General features: G+C 41.8%; 1 protein-coding gene across 6 annotated transcripts in view; it reads right to left on the bottom strand.

The window, feature by feature from the left end:
• The window catches only part of TBCD (tubulin folding cofactor D), a 156,424-nt gene that overhangs the window by 42,628 nt on the left and 90,384 nt on the right, over positions 1-23,412 (bottom strand). For all 6 annotated transcript variants that reach the window (XM_053376121.1, XM_053376116.1, XM_053376120.1 and 3 more), the window contains exons 15-17: positions 22,314-22,470; positions 16,619-16,676; positions 9,283-9,312 (exon numbers count right to left, since the gene is read on the bottom strand). In XM_053376121.1, the coding sequence (XP_053232096.1) occupies positions 9,283-9,312; positions 16,619-16,676; positions 22,314-22,470 (245 nt within the window). The remainder of the gene's footprint in view (positions 1-9,282; positions 9,313-16,618; positions 16,677-22,313; positions 22,471-23,412) is intronic.

Raw genomic sequence — 23,412 nt, 5'->3', positions numbered from 1 at the left:
CTTTGTCTTTTAATTTCTCAAAACTCTGCAATTTCAGTTTATCACCCTCCTGTTCCAAAATCTCCCAATATTTTGGCCATTTGGCCTCCATATTGAGCTTTTTCTGAGTCTTCGCCTCCATCGGTGATAGCCACCTCATCACTAGGAATTTTCTTAACCCCCTTCCCATTTCAGCCCCTCATCAGCACCCAGAGTGTTAGGAGAGCGGCCCACCCCTGTGATATCAACTATCCCAAGCGTAATGTCACCATCTGTTCATGTAACCCTGGTGCCTTCTGCTGTTAGGGGAAAAAGCCTCTCCTTCTGGTGAGGCAGCTGGAGTCCAAGAGTGAGCCATCTCCATTGACTTTGCCACCATCTCCAAAGATGCAGAGGCAACAGCACCTGCTCAAACAAACACTGTAGCCTCAAACTCTATGAAGCAGAACAAAATTGCTTGCCCAGGCTCAGGATGGCAAATAGTTGTGCCTGCTTCGCTCTTCAGGAGAGCACAAGGAGTGTGTCATGTGTTGGATCAATGTCTTAACTTAAGCTTAGACATGCACTGTACATCTCTACCACGCCTCATCCATTGGTTATCTGCAGAGACCCATGTTGGCACCCTGCACCGACCTTCATTGATAAAACCTTTAAAACTTCCATGGGTGACCTGGGGAGAGGCAAAACCATCCACATGGTTGGCTGGCAGGCGTTATCAGTCAGCCATGGGGAGTGATGAGACTTTCCTACCTTCAGAATTTTAACTGGTCAATTAGAGGCCAGACTGTGGGGCAGGAATTTGGAGACAGACCTGAGTAAGCCCGTCTTCACTCAGGTCTGCCTCCAAAACTTAAAAGACGGCTGTGCTGCCTTCCAGCAATGCAGTCGGCATCAGACATCCCACCTTCCCAACCTGTATATATTTGGCCCCACCTGAAGGGAAGCATGGTGTATATGCACATGACTTTGCAGTGGATTGAATTGGTTGTCGTAGTCAAGGCCAGGGAGGAATTTCCCTGTAGACTAATTGTCATAACTTGTTGGCAGAAAAAAGCACTGGGTTGGATCCTTAGTCTAATCGGGGTGTGGGTGTGGAAAGGAGCCTTATCCCCTCTCTCCTCTGAATGAAAGTATCATGGTACCCTGGTAAACTGTTCCCAAGGGGAAGGATTCTGTCCATATGCCCAGATGGGAGCTAACAGGCCACAGAACACCCCAACTGGCATTCTGGAGGGGTCACTCTTATTTGGTGTGCGTCAACTGGGGATGCTTAACCCAGGATTGATCCTGAAGTAGTTATCAGCCAGCAACAGGGTTGGCTGATCTAGAATACACATCCAATGCTTAAGCAAAACTCTTCTTACACTTGTAATCCATTTGGATGTGGCCATTTCAATCACAAAAGGTGCTCATGTCATTTATTGCTTCCTATGCCTCTACCATGGTGACCCCAGGTTTACTGCACCCTCAAAGGCGTAAATGTCTCACTCCCTCACTCATCAGCTTTCCAACCTTTACTGCTGCAATTTCCCCCACCTCCTTGAACACTGTAACATCATTATACAGTCATACCTCGGGTTACAGCCGCTTCAGGTTGTGTTTTTTCAGGTTGCGGACCGCCGAAACCCGGAAGTACCAGAACGGGTTACTTCCAGGTTTCGGCGGTCGCGCATGCGCAGAAGCGCCAAACTGCAACCCGAGCATGCGCAGACACGGGTTGCGAATGCTGCGGGTTGCGAACGTGCATCCCACACGGATCATGTTCACAACCCGAGCGTCCAGCGAGCTTCCTGGGACCTATCACTTTTATTTTACTCTTGTTTCTATTGCTACTTCCCAAGTCCAAGGGCAATCTACTAAGCCAGATCAACATTTTAAAGTTACATACATCACACTCTCATGTCTTTCAGTTAAAGTGTCAGTATTTGGGACAAATCTATCAGACCAACAGCAGCTCATCCTCCAACAAAACACAGCTAGAGCCACAGGGGGGATAGACTGCCCTAGCACTAGACTTTAATTCCTTCTAGTCATCCATTTTCTATGAGGGCTTATATCCAGAGTACAGAAAAGTAGGTTCTCAGGATTAATAGTTCAGTATTCAATCCACCCAGAAAAACCCATGTCTACTGCGAAGGTCCAATGAACTGGGAATGAGGCTTAATGTCACATGGGTATAGAACCACAGCCCAAGTCTCTTAGCACACCTTTTGTTGCTTGAAAATTCACTTGAGTCATTCCTAATTATTGATATATAGGTCACAGAGTTATTATTAGTTGACCTTGTTTTGCTTCAGTATCATAATGAAAATTTTCCTACAAGAGGAGACAACACATCAACTAAAGACAAAGTAAACTAGAACTAGAAACTAATCACCAAAATGCAACAAAAGTGAAACCATAGTTGATGAGGATGGATCAATTTTAGACCTTTTCATAATTATTTTTGTAAATAACTTTGCTTACATGCTTTCACCAGAGAGCTATAAAAGTGTAAAATGGTAAAAAATGTAACTGTTTCAACCATATAATTGAAGTGCTTGAAATAGAGAGTGAGACTTCAGATGCTGGGATGCCAGAAAGATAAAAAAAATGTCCACAGTAAGTCTTGCTCATAAAAAAAAAGAAATGTGAATACAGAAAATTTGCATAATATAGGTTTTATTGCTTTGCCAACACTCTGTCATGGTTTGCTAAAAGAAAGCATAGGTTCTACTTGCCACCAGATTTAGAATTTAGAGAGAGCTTACAATCTAAAACAAACTATTCAAGTTGTTAGAAATGTGGTAGAAAGACCGGCGTTTAAAAATAACTTCTCTAAAGGAAAGCACAATGAAGTAGAGCTGAGGCATAAAAAGGAGACATATGAAACTATCTATCTCATGAAAAAAAGGGTTTCCAACTTCTGCAATCTGTCAGGAGAAAAAAGAATGGGACAAAAATGTCATCTTTAAAGTGGCAGCAACATACAGTGGTACCTCGGGTTAAGTACTTAATTCGTTCTGGAGGTCCATTCTTAACCTGAAACTGTTCTTAACCTGAAGCACCACTTTAGCTAATGGGGCCTCCTGCTGCCACCGGGCTGCCGGAGCACGATTTCTGTTCTCATCCTGAAGCAAAGTTCTTAACCCGAGGTACTATTTCTGGGTTAGCGGAGTCTGTAACCTGAAGCGTATGTAACCCGAGGTACCACTGTACTCAAAATGAGGTCATCCACAACACTATGTGCAACATGATCCACTCCCTCCTTGTCAAGGAAGAGGAGGAGGTGTTCAGCATAGCACTGCTGATTGCCCCATTTAAGTAGCTGTTGCAGTCACTTTAAATAGGTAACTCACAACAGTATGAGCAAGGCAAAATTCCCTGATTGCTTGGCAAGTACCTCCCTAAGAGCCAGGAAGAGACTGCAATTTCACAGCCAAAAGTACAGTTGATTGATTGATTGATGAGCTGTCCTTTTGGAGAAAATGTCATGCTACCTGAAACGTGATCTTTCATTGTGGAACGCCCACTCCAGAAAAAATTATCTCAGCCCTGCAAGCAACTGTAATCAAGAAAACAGAAGGACTACACACAAATCTAACACTGTTTTTTGCTTGCAAAACTCAGCAACAACATTATGTCTTCCGATGGAAAATAAGTCCTAAATCTCCCTTGTAGTCATGGGGAAAGTTGTCTGGCTGATTCACATTACAAAACTGATTAGGAAAAAATGGATCACACCTACCTATCATAATTAGCAGCCATTTTCTTAGGCTGCAAGGAGTAATTTGGTACTCCACCCTGGGGGAAAAGGTGGTTCACTAGTATAGACTTCCTTCTTGCTGTCAATTTTTGTGACACAGTAGCAAATCTTCTCTTACAGCAAGAAAAGCAACCCAACACACAGGTCCTCTGGACTGATTTTATGGCATGTGAAATGAGCTGCTCCTTATAAACTCAAGGCTCGAGGCAAATCTGTCACCACTCCCAAACAGATCCCAAGTTTCCTTCCTTTTGATTTAGAATAATTGATCTCCACACTTTCTCAAGGCAACTAACAACAGTCAAAGAACAAATAACTAACAAACAAACAATAAAGTAATCAAATAAAAACCCAAGCCCAGAAACAGTGTGGAAAGGAATTAATAATCAGGATCAGTTTAAAACACAAAAAATTATAAAAAGCCCACCTGCACAAAAATTATTCATCTAGCAAACTCTCTGCAGGAGAGTGTTCCAACACTGGGATGTGGCTACAGAAATGACCTCTTACACATGCTGATTAATCTAACACACACTCATACTGGGATGCAGCAAAGGGCCTCTCCATCAGAAAGCCACAATCCCCCAAGCATCCAGGCTTGAATTCTCGACCAACTTACACTTTCAAAGGCAGCCCCACAAAAAGCACATTAAAGTAATAACTAAGGCATTATGACTAGGTGTGACTCTTCCCCAGAAATGGGAGCAGTTGGTATATCTGCCTGAACTGGGCAAAGCTCCCTCCTTGACTGCAACCATTGTTCTTGAGAATCCAACAGAAAAACCAGACCCAGAAAAAACCCCCAAAGAAACCCCCAAAAGGAAAGAGATATCCATCAAGAACAAGCAAAATCTCAACATCAGGAGAAGCTGAATACTGACATACACAAAGCATCTCCATCTTATCTGGATTAAATTTTTATTCATCCAGCAGATTACTCCTTAGCAGTAAGTAGCAAAACCATCTCTCTCTCCTGCCATGTTCTGCTCTCCCTATCCATGTAAGCCCATCTCTCTCTTTTGGTGTGATACCCATGTCTCTTTCTCTCTCATTTATCTTCTCCTGCCTCTCACTTGATGCAATTTTATTGCTCCGTCTCTTTCTCTTCATCTTCGCTCCCAAATGATTCCTGTATTGCAACTGGAATTGCTGCTTTGTCTCAAATCCTCTTTCACTAGTTTTTAATCCAAGTTCTACCCACAATAAATCAATGATCACTTCCGTGTCCTAGCAACACTGACAACTGCCTGCATGCTGCTCTACTGAATCACTGGAGATAGTACCTCTGATTTTGAACTGCAATACAAATACTGTGTACAGAATGCCTCCCCTTATCAAACAAAGGACAGAGGCCTAATGGCTTTTGCAAAAAGTAGTAGTAAGGGAAGGCCAGCCATTTTGGAACGACATCTCTCTCATTCCTTTATACAATCATCGCAAGAGGCTTCACTCAGTGGCGTAGCGTGGATTGTCAGCACCCGGAGCAAGGCAAGTAATTTGCGCCCCCTAGCCCATGGATTTGCGCCCCCTAACCCGTGGATTTGCGCCCCCTAACCCTAACCCCCAGATGTTGCGCCCGGCCCCCCCTGCACCCCCCACTGGCTTCACTATCATAGCTACAATACAATACATGGCATCCGCACAGTCAGGTATGCAATAGTTATTCTGTAACATGTCCACAAAAGAGAAGCATCTCAAAAGAGAGAGGGAAGCTTTTCTCAATGGATGTAAAGCACATCCTGAAAAAGGAACAAAAGGAACGATGGATAATCAAGTGTTTTGTTTTGAGGCAGCATCATTTCGTTAATTTGTAATCACCATTTCCATAGTTAAATTACAGTATATGGGACATGGGACATGGGACACCAATAAATTTCAGCAAGACTAGCTAAGGTAAAGCTGCAAGTCTGAGACCCAAGAAAACTGGCAACTTGAAACAGGATGAAGTCAGAGCAGGGTGTTTACTCAATCCAGTTCTAAATGGTGAGTACTTTTGTCATTACTATAATCTCTGGAGTGACAACACAGAGAGCAATTTGAACATTCTGCACCTTTGTCACAGTTCTTTTTGGGACACACCGAAGTCGATATGAGAAGTGAGAGCCAGCAGGTCAGATAAAAAAAGTAGTCATTCCTCTGCAAGCCATGTTTGACAGATTGCAAGATCCAAGACCATCGGAAAGCAGGGATTTGCATTCAGTGCTAAATATAAACCCTGCTGCAAAAGAAGAATTTGAAAAGCACTAAGGGGCCATGATTTTATCTGTCCTGCACCTGACATCAAATGATGTCAGGTAGTTTCTAGTAGGTCATGCCCAGCTGACACCAAATGATGTCAGGAGAGCATGACCTCCCACAAACTACCACATTAGCCAAACAGATAGGCCTAATTTCACCGGCCTGGTCTATATCAAAACTCCCCTGTTTGAAAAGCTGCATTCTCCTTCCAGTTATTAGCTAAGTTTTGTAGAGATGAGGTATTATTCGTTAATAATAATTTATAATTAAGAGATTCCAGGAAAATGTAAACTCCTATATAAACGCTAAGTATCAGCATTTGAGTAAAATGAGATTCTACCAGCAGAGATATCAGCGTAAACTGCTGCATATATTTGCCAAAGGCTAATTGGAGTGGACTGCACACATTCAAGTGTAACCAAACAAAAAGGAGTATATGAATGTCACTCTGATGGAAAAGAAAAATAATCAAAAGGCTATATTGGTAAAAATGAAGAACTTAGCCAAATTGCACCCTTTCTCACAATGCAGCATTATAACCAGCACTGGCATGTTCACCAGGCTGTTTTGCCACCTCAGTAAGAAGCAGTCAATGAAGGGTGTGGTAAAAGCCACCCCAGGGTGCAGACACATTCGAGGGAGTGTTTTAAGTTTCAGATGCAGTGGGAGTCAAGAGTTGATACTAAATGAAAAAGCTGGCAAAACTCTGAAGGCAGCAAGGATTGGCCACTCCAAGCATGAAGAAATACTAAATCACATCATGACCAAACAGAAATAGAAAAGAGAATTGCACATGCCTTATGGAGTCTGAATTGTGGATAACTGACCAATAAAGGCATATTGGGGTTGTGGTAGGTAACTCAACAAGAACATTGCCCCAGTGTGTGACAGCGGTGAAAAAGATGAATTCCATTAAGAAAGGAACAGAAAAGAAAACTCTCAGCATTATAATGCCTGTATGGTGCAAAGATACATGGAATACTGTGCAGAGTGTTGATAACCAAACCCCGAGAAGAATAGTATAGAGCTACCATGTAGAAAAGGATAATGATCAATGTTTCTTCTCAAAACTTTATTATTAACTATCCACTAAATTCACAAATGCTAGAACAGATAACTAGCAGTACTGGATATAATAAACCAAGCTATCTTCAAATCTTTAAAAGGCTGCCACATGGAGGATGGAGCAAGTATGTTTTCTTCCTGCTCTGGAGGCTAGGACTTGAACCAATGGCTTCAAGTTACAAGAAAGGACATTCCAGCTAAACATCAGGAAGAACTTTCTGACAGTAAGAGCTGTTTGACAGTGGAATTGACACTCTTGGAAGGTGGTAGACTCTACTACCTTGTAAGTTTCTAAGCAGAGGTTGGAAGGCATCTGTCATGGATACCTTATTTGAGAATCCTGCATTGCAGGGGGTTGGACTAGATGACCCTTGGGGTACCTTCCAACTCTACAAGTCTATGATTCTAACAGCATGGAGAATGTGGGTGCCAAAACCCACCAGAATATAGTTAACATGGTCACCTGGTCCATATGGATTCAATATATTCCAGAGACTAGGTATTGTACGACCACAGAACACAAATTAATTTTATCTCTCTTGCCATGGTCTCTGCCTCTCTCGTCTAACAGGTTGTGCACATTTCTGGAGTATGTCAAACAATACTTGAAAATTGCTCTCAAGACTGCTAGAATAGGAATAGAAGTGTATACAGTTGGTGTAAACGCATACCAGGAACAATGTTTAAGTCTCTCAATCTTTGAAATAGAAGCACAGTACAGGATGGATCCATCAGCATCGTGTATCCCTTAAGAAATAGTACCACAAAAAAACAGTGCTCCTAGTGAGTCTGTTACCAAATAACATTTTGTCCCCATGCTTTCAAACATGTTTCAAAAATGCTTAATCTCCAAAAAGGCTTATCTGTTTCCACTTGCCAATGTATACATTTTCACTACTGATGGACTTTCAGAAAAGAAACAGTGCAAGGCTACAACCTTCTACTTACCAATGGCAAACCATTTTAGCAATTTTGTCTTATTTTTTTAAATCAGTCTTTCTTTAAGCAACCTCATTGAGGTTCCCTTAAGAGGGAAATTAATGTGACTATAAATTATTTACATTCTGGTCTAGAAATGTGTAAAACTGTATAAAAATCAGGGAAGTGGGCACCACTGGGAATTAGAAGTACTTTTCCTTTCCAACAATGTTGTGCTCAACCCTCATTCTCCATTGCATTTATACAGCTACCCAACTACCACTGCTGCATCAGGTTAAGGAGGGAAACAGGGGCAGAAGCTGTTCCAATTGCTCAAGAGAAATACCGTATTTTTTGCTCTATAAGACACACCAGACCACAAGACGCACCTAGTTTTTGGAGGAGGAAAACAAGAAAAAAAATATTCTGAATCTCAGAAGCCAGAACAGCAAGAGGGATCGCTGTGCGGTGAAAGCAGCAATCCCTCTTGCTGTTCTGGCTTCTGGGATAGCTGCGCAGCCTGCATTCGCTCCATAAGACGCACACACATTTCCCCTTACTTTTTAGGAGGGAAAAAGTGAGTCTTATAGAGCAAAAAATACGGTACTTCCCTGTCAGGGAACTGCCATCGGAGCTAGAGGCGGAGGGAAGGCTCCAGAGGGATGCCGGAGAGGGTCCCAGTAGGGAGAGAGGCAGCCCATCTGCTGGGGAAGGAAATCAGCGTAACACCAGTGGAGAAGGGGGGCAGATGGGGGAATCGGAGAGGAGGCTCCAAGACTCCTCACCGGAGACCAGCGGAGAGAGTACAGGTACTCCGCTGCCCACACCCTCCCTGCGCAGAAGACTTCCGCGCAGGGAGAGTAGGAGGAGACTTGGCGTCAAAGAACTTCTTTGCTGGAAGAAGTTCAAGAAATGCCCACTGACGGATTCTGCCAGCGACTGAAACAGCCACGAAGCTAGAGGCTGTCCAGACAGAAAGGGTTCAACCAGGTAACCTAGCCAGGAGTGGCGTCAACTTACGCACGAGCAACCCCTAGAACCATTACATTCCCTAACAGCTTTTGCACTGTGCTGATTTTCAGAACGGTGGTATTTGGTATGCCGCCTTTTAAAAAGCTAGAGACTCTCCCTCAGAATATACTCAAATGTCGTAATTAGGTTTTTAATAGGTACACATGAAGCATTACCAAGATCATTTTGAAGTCATTTGTCCAAATTCACCAAACTCTCCCTTCACTTCCACAAGTGACAAAATGTCTACACTTAATTTTACGCTACAGTAGATTTACAAGAAATTAAATGAAGAGAGTTTAAAAAAAGAGAAGAAGTTACCATACCTGTCTACCAACATTCTCCTGGAAGGCAGCCTAAGAACAGAAACATACAGAACATACAAAAATGAGTCAGGTTTGCTTGCAGATAAATACTAGTTCATGAATTCAAAATAAACATGCAGCAGTATAAACGACCCATGGGCTTTATTTAAAAAAGTAAAGTCAGCTTTGCTGGATGAATATGCCCTCAAGGAGTTGTTGTCACTGCTACTTTATGTGCTAATGCTCTTTTAAATCTGCAGGTTGCCTGCCAACTGTTTAAGAATATGCATTTATTAAAAATAGGCGCACCCACAACAGCGGCCTTTATTGCTGACACAGGGCTTCCCAACAGAAATGAAAAGGCAATGCCCTAAGAACTTAAGTACCAAGAGAGGGTGGTTTTCCAACATGCTTCCGGAAGGCCTGTGTGTGGTTAACGTGCATTTTCAGATTTCAAAGCTACTGAGCCTCCTCCTCTCAGAAGCTACATGAGGATTCTGTTGTCAGCAGCTTAGTTGGAATGTTCTTCCTTCACAGACTTCACTTTCATATGCTAAACTACCAGTATTTGTTATTCATATACATACATATCTATATACAGAGAGAGAGAGTCAAAACTTCTGATTTTTAACAGTACACTCTAGAGATCAGGAGATAGGTATTGGAAAGAATTGGAAAGTGGTAAACCGTAGGTAGTGGAACATTTTTACATTAAGGCAGCCTGACTAAATTACACAGTGAAGTTTTAGTACTTTACCTGGTAGTAAAGAAAAACCTGTGTTCGCTCTGAACAAACTCAAAGCTGCCACACGTTTTTGTTTACTAAGCCTTAGCACTCACCCTACCTTTGCCAAATTGGAAGACATTGAGAGTAGCCTTTGTCAGGGCAGTTTCCAGGCATGAGTAACTACAGATGCTAAGTTTACTTCACATCCTAACAGAACTTCACCACGCATTGACAGATGACCTTTGGTAAAATTCTCCTTACTACCCCATATGGTGATACAGGTGATACGGGTGACACTGCTATCCTGGAGTGACAAGAGTTTATTCAGGAGAGGCTAGTTGTCTAGGTGGGTTCAAGCTCAAACACACCACAATGGATAGCTAAAGTACTCACTGGTATAAATTTAAATGGGAACAACTGAACAAAATAACAAAGCAGAAGTCTTGAAATGGCAGTGTAGCTCTATAGTTTCCAAGGCTACACTGGCTCTGAAATTAACATACTTTAAGATTTCTCAGCTGCCCTTCATGAAAAAATTCCAGAGAGGTGTGAATAAAATTCACAGAACACAAATACTGTATAATTTTAAGGGTTGTATACAAATATTACTCAAATATTAACTGACCAAGTTAGTCATGTCCATTAATTTCAATGGGCCTACTCCCAAGTATGATGGCATTATAAAGTCAGTGTGCACTCTCCTTTGTACAAGCATAGCGAATCTCTACTAAACTGGGTACTTGGAGCAGGGCCTCTATAGAAGAACTTAAGATACAATAAGCAGGCTCTTATGGGAAGAGTTGTTCTTTGGGGTATATGGGTCCCCATTTAGGGTGTGAAAGCATCTTAAATTAGGCTCTGAAGCAAGCAGACAGTCAATGTAGTTCTTTCAAAATAAGTGCACTATGAACAACTCTGACCATACTTATCAAAGTTCAAGCAGGCAAGTTCTACACTAACTAAAGCTTCCAAGACATCTTTAAGAGCAGCCTCATGTCCATTATGGTAATCAAGCCAGGAGATTACCACATATTAGATCACCACGGAAGACTATCCCTCTACAGAAACAGTCAAAATTAGCAGAAAGCCAAAGCACTTTGGGTAATTGAGGCCATGTAGGCCTCAAGTATCACTGCCGGAACAAGGAGTACCTCCAAACTGCATACCTGTTATTACAGGGGGAATTGCAACCCTAACCTGAACAGGATGAACACCAATTTCATGCATCTAATCCACCCATCCACAGTGCTTCAGTGACAGTTTAATTAGCCATTATCTAACACCCTTTAGGGGTGAAAATATGTGTTTATTCAACATACTTGAAAATCCAAGGTCTAGCTGGGTGTTGTTTCAGTACTACTTAGAAGGTCACACCAAAACTAGGGCTCTCAATAGCAAAGTGATGTGGTATACTGTTCTCTTGATTGAATTAGGAAGTGGGGATCTGGCTTTTGAGCCTTCAAGAATGTCAAGGCCAGCATATATACAGAGGACTGAGACACTCTCTTTTTCATTTCAACAGAGGGTGTTGACAGGGCTTGCAAAGCTTTTACAGTTATGCTTCATGAAAGTTTATTTTTAAGTTTGCCTAGGTTAAAATAAATAGGATAAACTGCTCACACAACTTCCATTAAGCAGTAAACCTCTCTCCCTACCATGGAAGGTATTGCAAACATTGCAACTCAGCTCATTTCTAAATATCCATGAGGTGAATACAATTCCCACAGACTTCAAAAGAAAACTGAGCACCTATCTTGGGACAGTTAAGTGTATTTTTAATTTCATAATCCCGGCATGCCCATCATTTCAAAGTAACAAGCCTTAAATCACATAAATTATACTCATCAATTTGTTCTACACTCTAAAAACAACAATTGGGGGGAATTAATTCAGAAGACATATAAAACCACTGCAATACATAGATAAAATTTGAATGAAACTATGACTTCGTTGGAAAGGTAAGAGAGGGAATTGGTTAATTTCCCTCCCCACCCCCCTTTAGGTGTTGAGTCATTTTAAATCTGTATTAGCTTGAATTGCTGGTAGATATCCAAAATGCTAGTGGCTACTTATTTCTGCTTACAATCTTTTGTTATGTCATGGGAAAATGCTACATTCAATTAAATAATAATAATCTACATAAATAGCAGCCCTTTAAGTTACTGATTCCTGATTTCACTATCGTTAATATGAAGGGTAATTCTACTTGCTATATCAAATTAGCAACATGCCCACACCTGAGGCATATGGGAATCACTATGTTATTTTATACACATTCAGAAAACTTAAGTTCTTTAGAAAATTCTAGACACTGTAGCCAGAAGCACTAGATCCCATGTGGCAATATATGAGCTTGCATGTAATTTCTAGGCATAGAAATCCATATCCAGCTTAGCATATGCTACTCGAGTTCCTTTCTCCTTATAGAAACCTCCCTATGGTTGTCAACAAGCTGCCTCCAAAGCTGCTAAGAGCAGCTCTCAGCATAATGTGCTACAAGAGCAATGTGAAGTAGGCAAAAAAACCCTGAAAGCTTGCTGGGAATATGCCCACCTAAACAGGATTTTTAAATCCGAGCCGTAATCACAAAGAATCACACAGAGTTTTAAGTTGTCTGTTGGCCTTGGCTGGATGCCTTACAGTCAAATAGCATGGCTATCATAATTCTTAACTGTCACAGACAAAGTAGAAAAGAGATAGAAATGGGGAAATCATCAGAGAAAAGACACAAGTGCAGAGTGGCATGTCTAACACAGAGCCACTCTGCACTTGTTGTGCCACCGACAAAAGAGGATCTGTGTTAACTTCACAAAGGTAGGAAAGAAGCCAGAGGGATGGATCTCTACCTACTCCAAGGATTCATGCAAACTGACATACATATAAACAAGCAGTAAAAATACATAAACATGCAAATGAATATGCACACAGTTGATGCAAGGAGGTAAAGCCTCTATTTCCTCTCCCCTTCCACTCATGTGTGCGCACACAGAAGCATTACATATGTACAGCTACACCTGTTGTTGGTGAGGATGAGACAGAGTGAGGGATACCCTCATCGCCCTGACAAGCTAAAATGCTTGCAGTGATGGAACAAACTCCTTAGTGCTACACTCAGTTCCTCCCCTTGAGTCAAGTGGCTGTTTAACAATAGTTGAATAGGTGCTTGCACTATGGAAAAGCAAGTGGTCCTTGGTCCATGCATGGTCTTGTGGGATCCCAATGATGGTCTGATAGCAAAGGGGATCTAGTTTTTAAAATAACTAAGAGAGTTTCATATGTATTTTAAAGAACTGTATGAGATTGAAGGGTCCAGTTTCTTAGGGGGAAGTCTATAGAATTCATTGGTACAAAGTGGCTGGCAATGTCTTCTCTTAAAAGTGCTTGGCTTTAGAGTTTACAGGAAAAAAATTGAAATGTTTATGCTATATATAGCATTTCTTTTTACACGTGCAAAGTGTATAGTCTGCTTTGTTTGTCTTGCAACAGCCAGGTGAGATAGACTATTATTTCCATCTTACAGAGGAAAAGCTGAGACTGCTATATCCATAGCCTTTATAAGCAGGAACTACTGGCAATCCTTTTAGCAACAAAAAATTATATGAAAGTGAAAACTACTTTGACATATTTTATTAATTTATACACATACATGCAGTTGGTTTTCAATCTCATAGAATATATTTATAAGTGTTACAAGCTTTCATAGCCTGCAGCTATGATTGCAGCATAACCCATCGTGGAAGAATCTGTATGATTAAAATGCTGGAGTCTGATTTCTTCAATTAAGGTTTCTGATCCTCAAGCTATGAGATACAGTACAACCTGGAGAAGAAGCACTCGGCCACAATGGTTGTGGACTTCTGCATATGACATTTGGCCATTTCAAGCTGCCTGCAGCCATCTTGGCCGCTGTCTGCACCTGCTGCTGCCCACTCCCAACCCTGGCTGATTGCAGCTGGAGGGTCTCTGGCTGCAGCCCAGGAGGAGGAAGAGAGGAAGAAGGGGATTGTCGAGGGGCAGTTGAATCCTGAGAACGTGTGTGTGTGCGTGTGTGTGCGCGCGTGTGTGTCACATGGGGGGGAGAGAGACTGACCATCTGTAGGTGAGATGGGTCTGTAGGTGAGAGGGTCACTTTTGTTGTGTAGGAAGGGACACCCCCCCCCAGGGTCAATGGCAATAATAATAATAATAATAATAATAATAATAATAATAATAATAATAATATTTTTTTATTTATACCCCGCCCTCCCCAGCCAAGGCCGGGCTCAGAGCGGCTTACAAGCAATAATAAAACAAGATTAATGATTACAACTTAAAAACAAAAATAAAATACAACATTAAAATAATGGAACATTAAAATATTAAAATGTAGCCTCATCGCAGGAGGAGAAGGAAAAGAAAAAAGAAAGAGAGCGAGGGAGGGAATCAAATTGGCTCCAAGCCAAAGGCCAGGCGGAACAACTCTGTCTTACAGGCCCTGCGGAAAGAAATCAGATCCTGCAGGGCCCTGGTCTCATGAGGCAGAGCTTTCCACCAGGCCGGAGCCAGAGTTGAAAAGGCCCTGGCTCTGGTTGAGGCCAATCTAACTTCCTTAGGGCCTGGGACCACTAAGGTGTTGTTATTTATGGACCTTGAAGCTCTCCGTGGGGCATACCAGGAGAGGCGGTCCCGTAGGTAAGAGGGTCCTAGGCCGTGAAGGGCTTTAAAGGTCAAAAGCAGCACCTTAAATCTGACCCTGTACTCCACTGGGAGCCAGTGCAGCTTGAAAAGCACTGGGTGAATATGCTCCCATGGCAGAGACTCCGTGAGGAGCCTCGCTGCAGCATTCTGTACCCGCTGGAGTTTCTGGGACAGCTTCAAGGGCAGCCCCGCGTAGAGCGAATTACAGTAGTCAAGCCTGGAGATGACCGTTGCATGGATCACTGTGGCCAGGTCGGGGCAGGAAAGGTAAGGGACCAACTGCTTGATGCGGCGAAGGTGGAAAAATGTCGCCTTGGCTGTTGCTGTAACTTGCGCCTCCATGGAAAGGGAGGCGTCAAGGATTACACCCAAACTCTTAACGGAAGGCAATGGCACTAATTGGGCGCCCGCAAGAGAAGGGAGTTGGTCCCTCATCCCCATGCCATCCCGACCTAGCCATAGGACCTCTGTCTTCGAAGGATTTAGTTTCAATCGGCTCCCACGAAACCATCCAGCCACAGCTTCCAAGCATCTGGTCAGTGTGTTCGGGGCCGAGTCGGTGTGGCCATCCATCAGCAGATAGAGCTGAGTGTCATCAGCATATTGGTGACAGCCCAGCCCAAAGCTCTGGATAATCTGGGCAAGGGGGCGCATAAAGATGTTAAAAAGCATCGGGGAGAGAATTGCGCCCTGCGGCACTCCACACACCAAGGAGTGGCGCGACGACATTTCCCTCCCTAGTGCCACCCTCTGTCCCCGACCAGAGATAAAAGAGCACAGCCAGTTACGGGCTATGCCCTGTATCCCCACGTCTGCGAGGCGATGGTCCAGAAGATCATGATCGACCATGTCAAAGGCTGCTGACAAATCTAAAAGGATCAGCAGTCCTGACCCGCCTCGATCCAGTTGTCTACGGAGATCATCTGTTAGGGCAACCGGAGCCGTCTCCGTCCCAAAACCAGGACAGAAACCGGACTGAAATGGATCTAATGCCGATGTTTCCTCCAGAAACCTACCAAGCTGTTCAGCAACCGCTCTCTCAATTACATTACCCAGGTATGGAAGATTTGAAACTGGGCGGTAATTGGATAGGTCTAAGGGATCTAATGAAGTTAACCTCGCCCCCCCACACACACTGCACCTCCTGCCCCCAGTGTCACTGCTTGTCACACTGTAAACTGAGAGAGAGAGTGAGGAGCAGGAAACAAGCGAGTGCAGAAAATCAAAAAAGAGGAGAAAATAGCCGTTTGAGATGAGAGAGAATAAACATTAGCTCATGAAAATGGCCTCAGACTTCTCCAATTGTGGAAACAAGGTTGGGGAGAAGAGGAAGTCAAGGGTCCTGGGTGGGGTGTTTGGAGGGGGTTTGTTGTGCTGCTGCTGGCTTTATTTTCATCTTTATTTGCGATCTTGTTGAGATTTATGTGGAAATTGTTCAGTTTGGTTGTGTATTTCTGAAGGTTGTATTTATTGTTTTGTTATGTTGTAGTTATGTATTCCCCTCATGTTGTGATCTGCCTTGAGGAAGGTTTGAACTGTGGAAAGGCAGCATACAAATAAATTTATGTTATGTATGGCAGCCATGTAGGAAAGGTAGAAAAACAGCTTTGAAATGAGGAATGCCTGCACAGGCCAAATGTGGGCAGCTTATTTCAATACTGGAAACATAAAAGTCCATATAATCCAGATATACTAAAATATTTAAACTAGAAATCACCTTAAGATTTGTACACTCAGAACTTGAGTTAAGCTACAATCTGACATCGACAGAAATTTAAAAGGGGGGGGGGGTAATTTCTTTCCGATTGGAAACTAATTATATAAAACCTTTAACAAACTGATATTGCATGTTAGGAAAAGCTTCCTACCAGTAGACTGTATGGCTCAAAAAGGCCACAGTAGTGTCATAAAATATCAGAAACATTTAGAACATACTGCAAACTCACAACTTACCGAGGCAGCTCTTCTGCAATTAATATCACGGTCAAATATAGCAGTTATAACCAGGGCACTGAAGACAGAAAGAAGGAATATATAAGAATAAGTGACAATCGCAAGAATTTCAGTGTATTTTTTTTTAACACTCAGGCCACTGCAAAGTCAGGCATTCATTATCATGAGTAGCTGAGATCAGGCAGCCCCCCTTCCCTGTTGAACCTCTGGTGCTTGGTGACTAACTTTTCATTCAGCAGACATTTTGAGCAAGTTTTTTTTTATTATTATCTTCTGCTTCATTTTTCATTATTGTATCCTTTGTAGCCATACTGTACAGTGGTACCTCAGGTTAAGTACTTAATTTGTTCCGGAGGTCCGTTCCTAACCTGAAACTGTTCTTAACCTGAAGCACCACTTTAGCTAATGGGGCTTCCCGCTGCCGCCGCACGATTTCTGTTCTTATCCTGAAGCAAAGTTCTTAATCTGAAGCACTATTTCTGGGTTAGCGGAGTGTGTAACCTGAAGCGTATGTAACCTGAAGCATATGTAACCCGAGGTACCACTGTACACCACTCAAGGGTTGTATCCAATGCTACTCCTATGAAGCGTAGATACACTGAAGCTAATGGACATGACTAACTTAACGTTAACTTAGGTTCATTAATATTGACAGGTCTACTCTTGAGTATTACTTAGCTGTATACAACCCAGAGGCTACAGCTTTATGTACTTAAAGTTCCTTGGAAGAATATTTCCTGTATTCTGTATTTTCTGTACTTTCCATATTCTGGGGGCACCACCACTATTTGACTGAGATCTGTCTGTATATACGAATTTCAGTACACAGTTTAAGGCACACTACAGCAACAATGAAGAAATGGGCCACAATGTAATTAGCAGGGTCTATTCTACAACGCTGTACAACATTTATTAATAACCTTGGCAAGCATACTTAATCTCCCTCTGGCTGGACGGAAACTCCCCTTTGTACCCGCAGTGTGGGGCAGGGAGATGTTCACAAGTGACATGACCAGAGGCAACCTGATCTGAGGGCTCATCACCAGGGCAGCTAGGACATCCCAACCCTCTGTGGACCTACAATATGCTGCTTATAGCAAGGTAGGCAAGTCTTGCATTGGGTAGACCAGAGCAAATAGTTTCTAGCCTGCCTTTGGTGCATCATGAAAGGAGGCCCAGATGCAGAGAAGTGACAATTTGTAGCCTGCCATCACCACCAACCCATTAGGTCCTATTTTAGGTGTCGGTTAACAGAGCCAAGAAATCTTTTTTACTAGTTCTTCAAATATTGAAGGAGAGGATTAGGTTTCTGCCTGTTGTGGAATTGCCAAGTATTATATGTTATCTTTCGTATTGTCAATTAAGTCAAAACTGGCACTTGGTCATTAAGCAGGTACTATAATTAGGGGCAAGAAGGGGAGATGGGCTCTCCACAAAATCCACAACACCAGGCAGAAGACTCATAGTCACGCAAGGAAAGCATTGTGATACACTAATGAGCAATTACACTATGAACCCATGCTTACAACATCTGATTAAGCTATCGCCTCCCTTCTATTGAGGGAGTTTACATGAGACTCCACCAGGATTTCCCAACATAATGGAACAGCCAAAGTGGGATTTCTTTCACAAGAAAGGAATAAAACATGTTTTGACATATCAGGAGTTAATTGCATCTGATTTCCAACAGGTATGGCAAAGAATGGCTCACTCTTTCAAGTGTCAATGATACTTCTTATGTAGTATCCTAAAGCATATTAAAACTTTTGTTATGACATTATATTTGCTTTGCATAACTCAAGAGACAAAAAAGGTATACTGAAACCTCCACAATGAGGGTTGGCAATGAATGCTGTTTGTGTGTAAATATCATTACTGAAAAACATTTTTCCAACAAATCTAATTTTCATGGATGCGGAAGTAAATCTAACACAGCCATCTTAAATTTCACTAAATCAAGGTCCTGGAGCTCATAGTACTATGACTCTTGGAAGGAACACAGTGGACAAAAAGTCATGGAAATTTGGGTTCATCCTGTGAAGCTAAATATCGGGGTATCTAATGTAGTTCAAAAGTTCAGTCGGCAAGGAGCTTGTACATGATGATGCAGACTGTTTCATAAAAATTAGATATGAAAGTTAGCTATAGCCTTCTAGCTTGTAAATTAGGTGCCACTGCTACTGAACACAGTAACATTCAAAGCCAGGAAATATCTGCCCACTTTCCATTGCAATCTGTTTAGTTGCACACCCTTTCACTAAACAAAAGTTGGTGTCACTGTTTCCATTTTGTATATTTAAGCCCCAACAAGTTTAAAGGGCAGGGCAGGGCAAGCAATTGAAAGTTTCGGTCCTGTCCCCCTACTTCCTTCACCTCTACTATTCTGACAAAAGAAGAGGCAGGACTAGGTGTGGTTTTCCAAGCCAGGCACTGCCCTGCTACACAAAAAGAAGGAAGTGAGAAACATTTCTATCTTCCCTACTGAGAAGAACTTATGTGCTGTGTGGGTGTCCACAAGTTGCAGAACCTTCTCTGTGGTAGTGTGTGTCTTAAGAAATGCCCAGCCCAAGGAGGCTTGACTCTTGACACAGGTGTTTAGGCAAACACATGGCTTTTCAAAAAAACAAAAACAAAACACCTTTGGGATAGCTGGGTTCTATATTTACTGCTTTTCTGTGGTTTCAGTGAAGGTTATTTCCTCTTTTTAGGAATCACTGCTGTTTCTATTATATGGACTTGGTTTGAGAAGAACAGTAGGGTATATATTTCCAGAAATGAATATATTTGATTATTCTGTGTTTCATTTTATGGTTAAGGACAGCTGAGCCCTGGAATGCCAAAGATGACAGATGAAGAGGGTCAGGGAGAAAGAGGGAGCTGGCCTGCTTGATCCCCCAACCATTCATTTAGCACCATTCATATTATCCTGGAAGTGTACATTAGCATCAGGGAGATGCACATGTTGCTTCTCAGGCTATGCAGCAAAACAATGCTCAGGTTCAATGCTGGCAACCAGCCAGTCTCAGTTCTGAGCTCTAATAGTGGAAGTGGTTTTGGAAGGGTGAGAATTTTTTTTTAAAGGTATCATGCAAGGCTCCATGCTGGCCGAAGCCCCTGAAAAAGAGCAATCCTGTTGGGCACCAAACTCACCATCAGTTACAGCGAGTATTAACACCATTTCTGGTATTAATCCTTGAACAGAAGGTTCTCTGTTTCTCTCTGTTGGTAACCACTCACATTACAGTTTGCCAACTGGAAGCACACTTGCCCTCATTTGCTCTTGGAGACAGTCATGATCTTTACAGGTTTGCTAATTTGGGTGTATAAAGGAGCCACTGGGGTCAAAAGCAATGCCAAAGTCGTTATGACAGAACTATAAGTAGGCAAGAAGAGACGCAATGTTAAAAGGCCTCACTGAACTACTGCCACAAATCCTTATTTCTGCAACGAAAGCCAGACACACACGTTGTGAAAAATGGAGTCTGAGAGTGCAAATATGTTACCCAATATGTAACAGATATTACTTTTAGCATGAACTAGTCAGACAACAAAACATATTCCTCATGTACAAGTTATTCTCAACATTTCATCACAGCACAAGATGTAGCTCTGAGCAATATTCATATTTCCTGATTCTGCAGGCTAATCTTGCCCCAGAGTCAAGTGGCTCTATTTACCTAAGAGCCACACCTTTCTTTTCTTCTCACCAGGCAGTACTCCAGGGAAGACTAAGCTGCCTGCACTCCCACAGTGTCATCAATTTCTTCTGAGCTACGGGTTAGTACTGCTCTCAAGCGTAAGTAAAGGAAGAGCATTCATGTCTTCACAACAGTAGACCCCCTTTTCATTTTCATCAGCAACACAACAATACGATTATCTAGCGATTCAACTAAACATAATTTTTAAGGATCTTTAAGATTTATAGAAACCCAGCATACAACAAACCTAGCTTCCTGCGAAGGAGCATTTCAAAAAACATTATGCTATTTTGTATACAACTGCTTAGTGAAAAGATTACGGCATGATTATAAGGAACAGCCTAAATTGATTAACCAAAACAATTGGAGGGCACCAGATTGGAGAAAGCAGCATTTCTGAATTTTACCTGTCTACAATTTCCTTTTTCCCACAAGTACAGAGATCAGTAACACTTTGTTCTTGCCCAAGTGCAAGTAGGAGCAACAGTACATGACCCTGGCTTAGGGATATGCCCAGACTGAGGATTCATTATTTGTTTTGCTCAAAAAAACCTTGGCTTCAAATCCCTGGTTCCAGTGTATGCTAAACCAGGGATTGTGGTTTGTTGCTGCTGCTCAATCTAGGGGAGAAATGAAGCAACAGCAGCTTACTATGACATAGAACTGCTGCCACAGACTGCAAAGTCCTAGAAGATCACACCATGTAACCATGAAAGCATTATTTCAATAAAATGTTGCATGCTGTACATGAGCAGCAAATTAAAAATTGCAGGTGTACTATTCTATGACCTGATGTGCACTGCAATATTTCTTCCAATTAATAGCTGAGGCAAGAAGGCATGAGGACGTTTGCAAGATTAATATGTTGCAAAATCTCGAAGGGACACAAAAGATCTCAATAACTGCACAAATTAACCCCATCTCCATGCCTATATCCCTTAAGTTTACTTTCAGAGAGAGTTACATGTGAACTATAGAATGAAGTTCAGCCTATTTCAAGATACTGAATTATTCAATTTTGAAAGGTAGCAGAATTTGTTTCTGGCTAAATATATGACTCTTCTCAGTCAGAATGAGTGACACACCTAAAGTTAGAACTGAAGAGACAAGAAAGCAAAGGCATATGATTAGTGTTGCTGGCTGTAAACCAAGGTGTGCTAATACAGGTGAAACTGTGTGTCATCCTGTGAAAGTTCCTGATTCTCAGCATAAAGCTTCATTGCTCCCACACTACATTATTCCAAGAGGAAAAGACAGATAAACACACAGCTTTAGGGCCTCATTAGAAGAAATGTATTTCTCAGAAATAGGATGTTGAAGTATTTTCAACTAGTGCACTGCCAAGATGGAAGATTTGTAGCTAAACACCAAGTTGCCACCAATATCTTTAGACTATGGCTAAAAAACTGATTACATAACAGCGGTGTAAACACATGTTCCATTGATTGGAGCTCTTGTGACATTTCTTCAGCTAAGATTGCTTGGGGTGAATTTTTCTTTAAGTATTCAAAAGAAGCAAAAAAGGATGTTTCTCACAGAGTTGACGTGCACGATCAAAAACTTTTAAAAATTGCCCCCAGAAGAATTACATTTATTTATTACAAATGCTTCCTAGGCAACTTTTCATCTACAAAGATACCAGAGCAGTATACAAAGGTAAGGAAAAATAAAACAACCGCCCCCCAAATATAATATAATACAATATAAAGTTAAAACATCATAAACCCAAAAGACAATTTAAAAAACACACAAGCAGAGCAGACTAGATAAATTCATTCAATGGTAGAATAAAATGATTTCTGAGACAGACATGTAACAATAACAGGTTCCAGTTTTACCAAATTATTTTGAAAGTGGTAGGGGACTGTTTTTGTTTATACTGTATTGACTTGTAAGCACTACTGAAATGCAAATTTATTCCATAGTTCATTTTCTGAAATCTGCCCCATCTATATGAAACAGATAGACCAAGCATTTATTTCACTGTAGTAACTTACCTTGAAATCTGATTGACAAATGGTCTCAGTTCTAGGGGGTCGTAGGCACGAGCAAAAGCCCAACATACATAACATGCAGAATCCCGAACGTTAGAGCCGACACTGCAAGCTCCTCGCTTCTCATCGTAGCTCAGTCCTTTTAAAATCACAGGAACAACTGTGGAGAATTTTTGAAATAAGAAAAAATAAACTGCATGGAAGTCATTCAATGAGATACTTGTATCAGAAGAGGAATAAGGACAGTTGGTGAATGATTTGTGCAGGTGGGGACAGTTCTGTAGCAAAGGGACAAGTTGCATCTGAGATGCTTTTGTTCCTTGTAGCCTCATCCTGCATCAGTGGGGAGAGATAGTACAAACAAAATGGAGGAAGAAGGTGTGAAGAACTGCCTTGCTATTAGAGAGAAACTTAAACAAAAACTGCAGCAACAAACACCTCAACAAGTGGAAACGCTCATTCAGGTGCTGGAAGGGTTGAAGTGCACATAATCACTGAAATAAAATTGTGTTGTTTTTGTTTTCTAATTGAGAAATGCCAAGCATTTCTGCAAGGGATAGGGGAGCTTTCCTGAGCCTATTTTTCCTATATTTTGAAGGTCTGCATGTGTGCTTATGTAGAATAGCAGGGAAGCTCAGCTAGCAGTACCTGGGCTTTCTACAAGGCATCTCAGACCTGGATGGAAAACAACTACACCTTCAGGGGACAATATGCTTCGCGTTTCTATTCTTTACAAAGGTAGTATTTCAATGATGGCTAAAACAAGAAAAATAATTAAAACAATCAGAAAACCTAATCTCAGAAGTCAAGATTACCCAAGAATTGACTCAGCGGCTGCATTCAGACATCATGATAAACCATTGTTTATTGTGATATCTGAATGCTTTGTCTTGTGTTTTGTTTACATTCATGGGACCTCATTTCAGAATAGACACACAATATATTCAATCCACTGTATCTTGAAACCTGCGAAATTCATGTAAATGCCATTAAAATGAAGTTAATGGCATTCAACCAAGCTTTGTATTTCTGATTCCCACAGTTGTCAATACAAGAGTTAAGAGCCTTTTGCATTGCAAGCCTAAGCATTATTACTCAGAAG

This window comes from Podarcis raffonei, chromosome 2 (assembly GCF_027172205.1).
Source record: "Podarcis raffonei isolate rPodRaf1 chromosome 2, rPodRaf1.pri, whole genome shotgun sequence".
In the NCBI taxonomy this organism is placed as follows: domain Eukaryota; kingdom Metazoa; phylum Chordata; class Lepidosauria; order Squamata; family Lacertidae; genus Podarcis; species Podarcis raffonei.
This window is presented reverse-complemented; position numbering and strand designations above follow the sequence as displayed.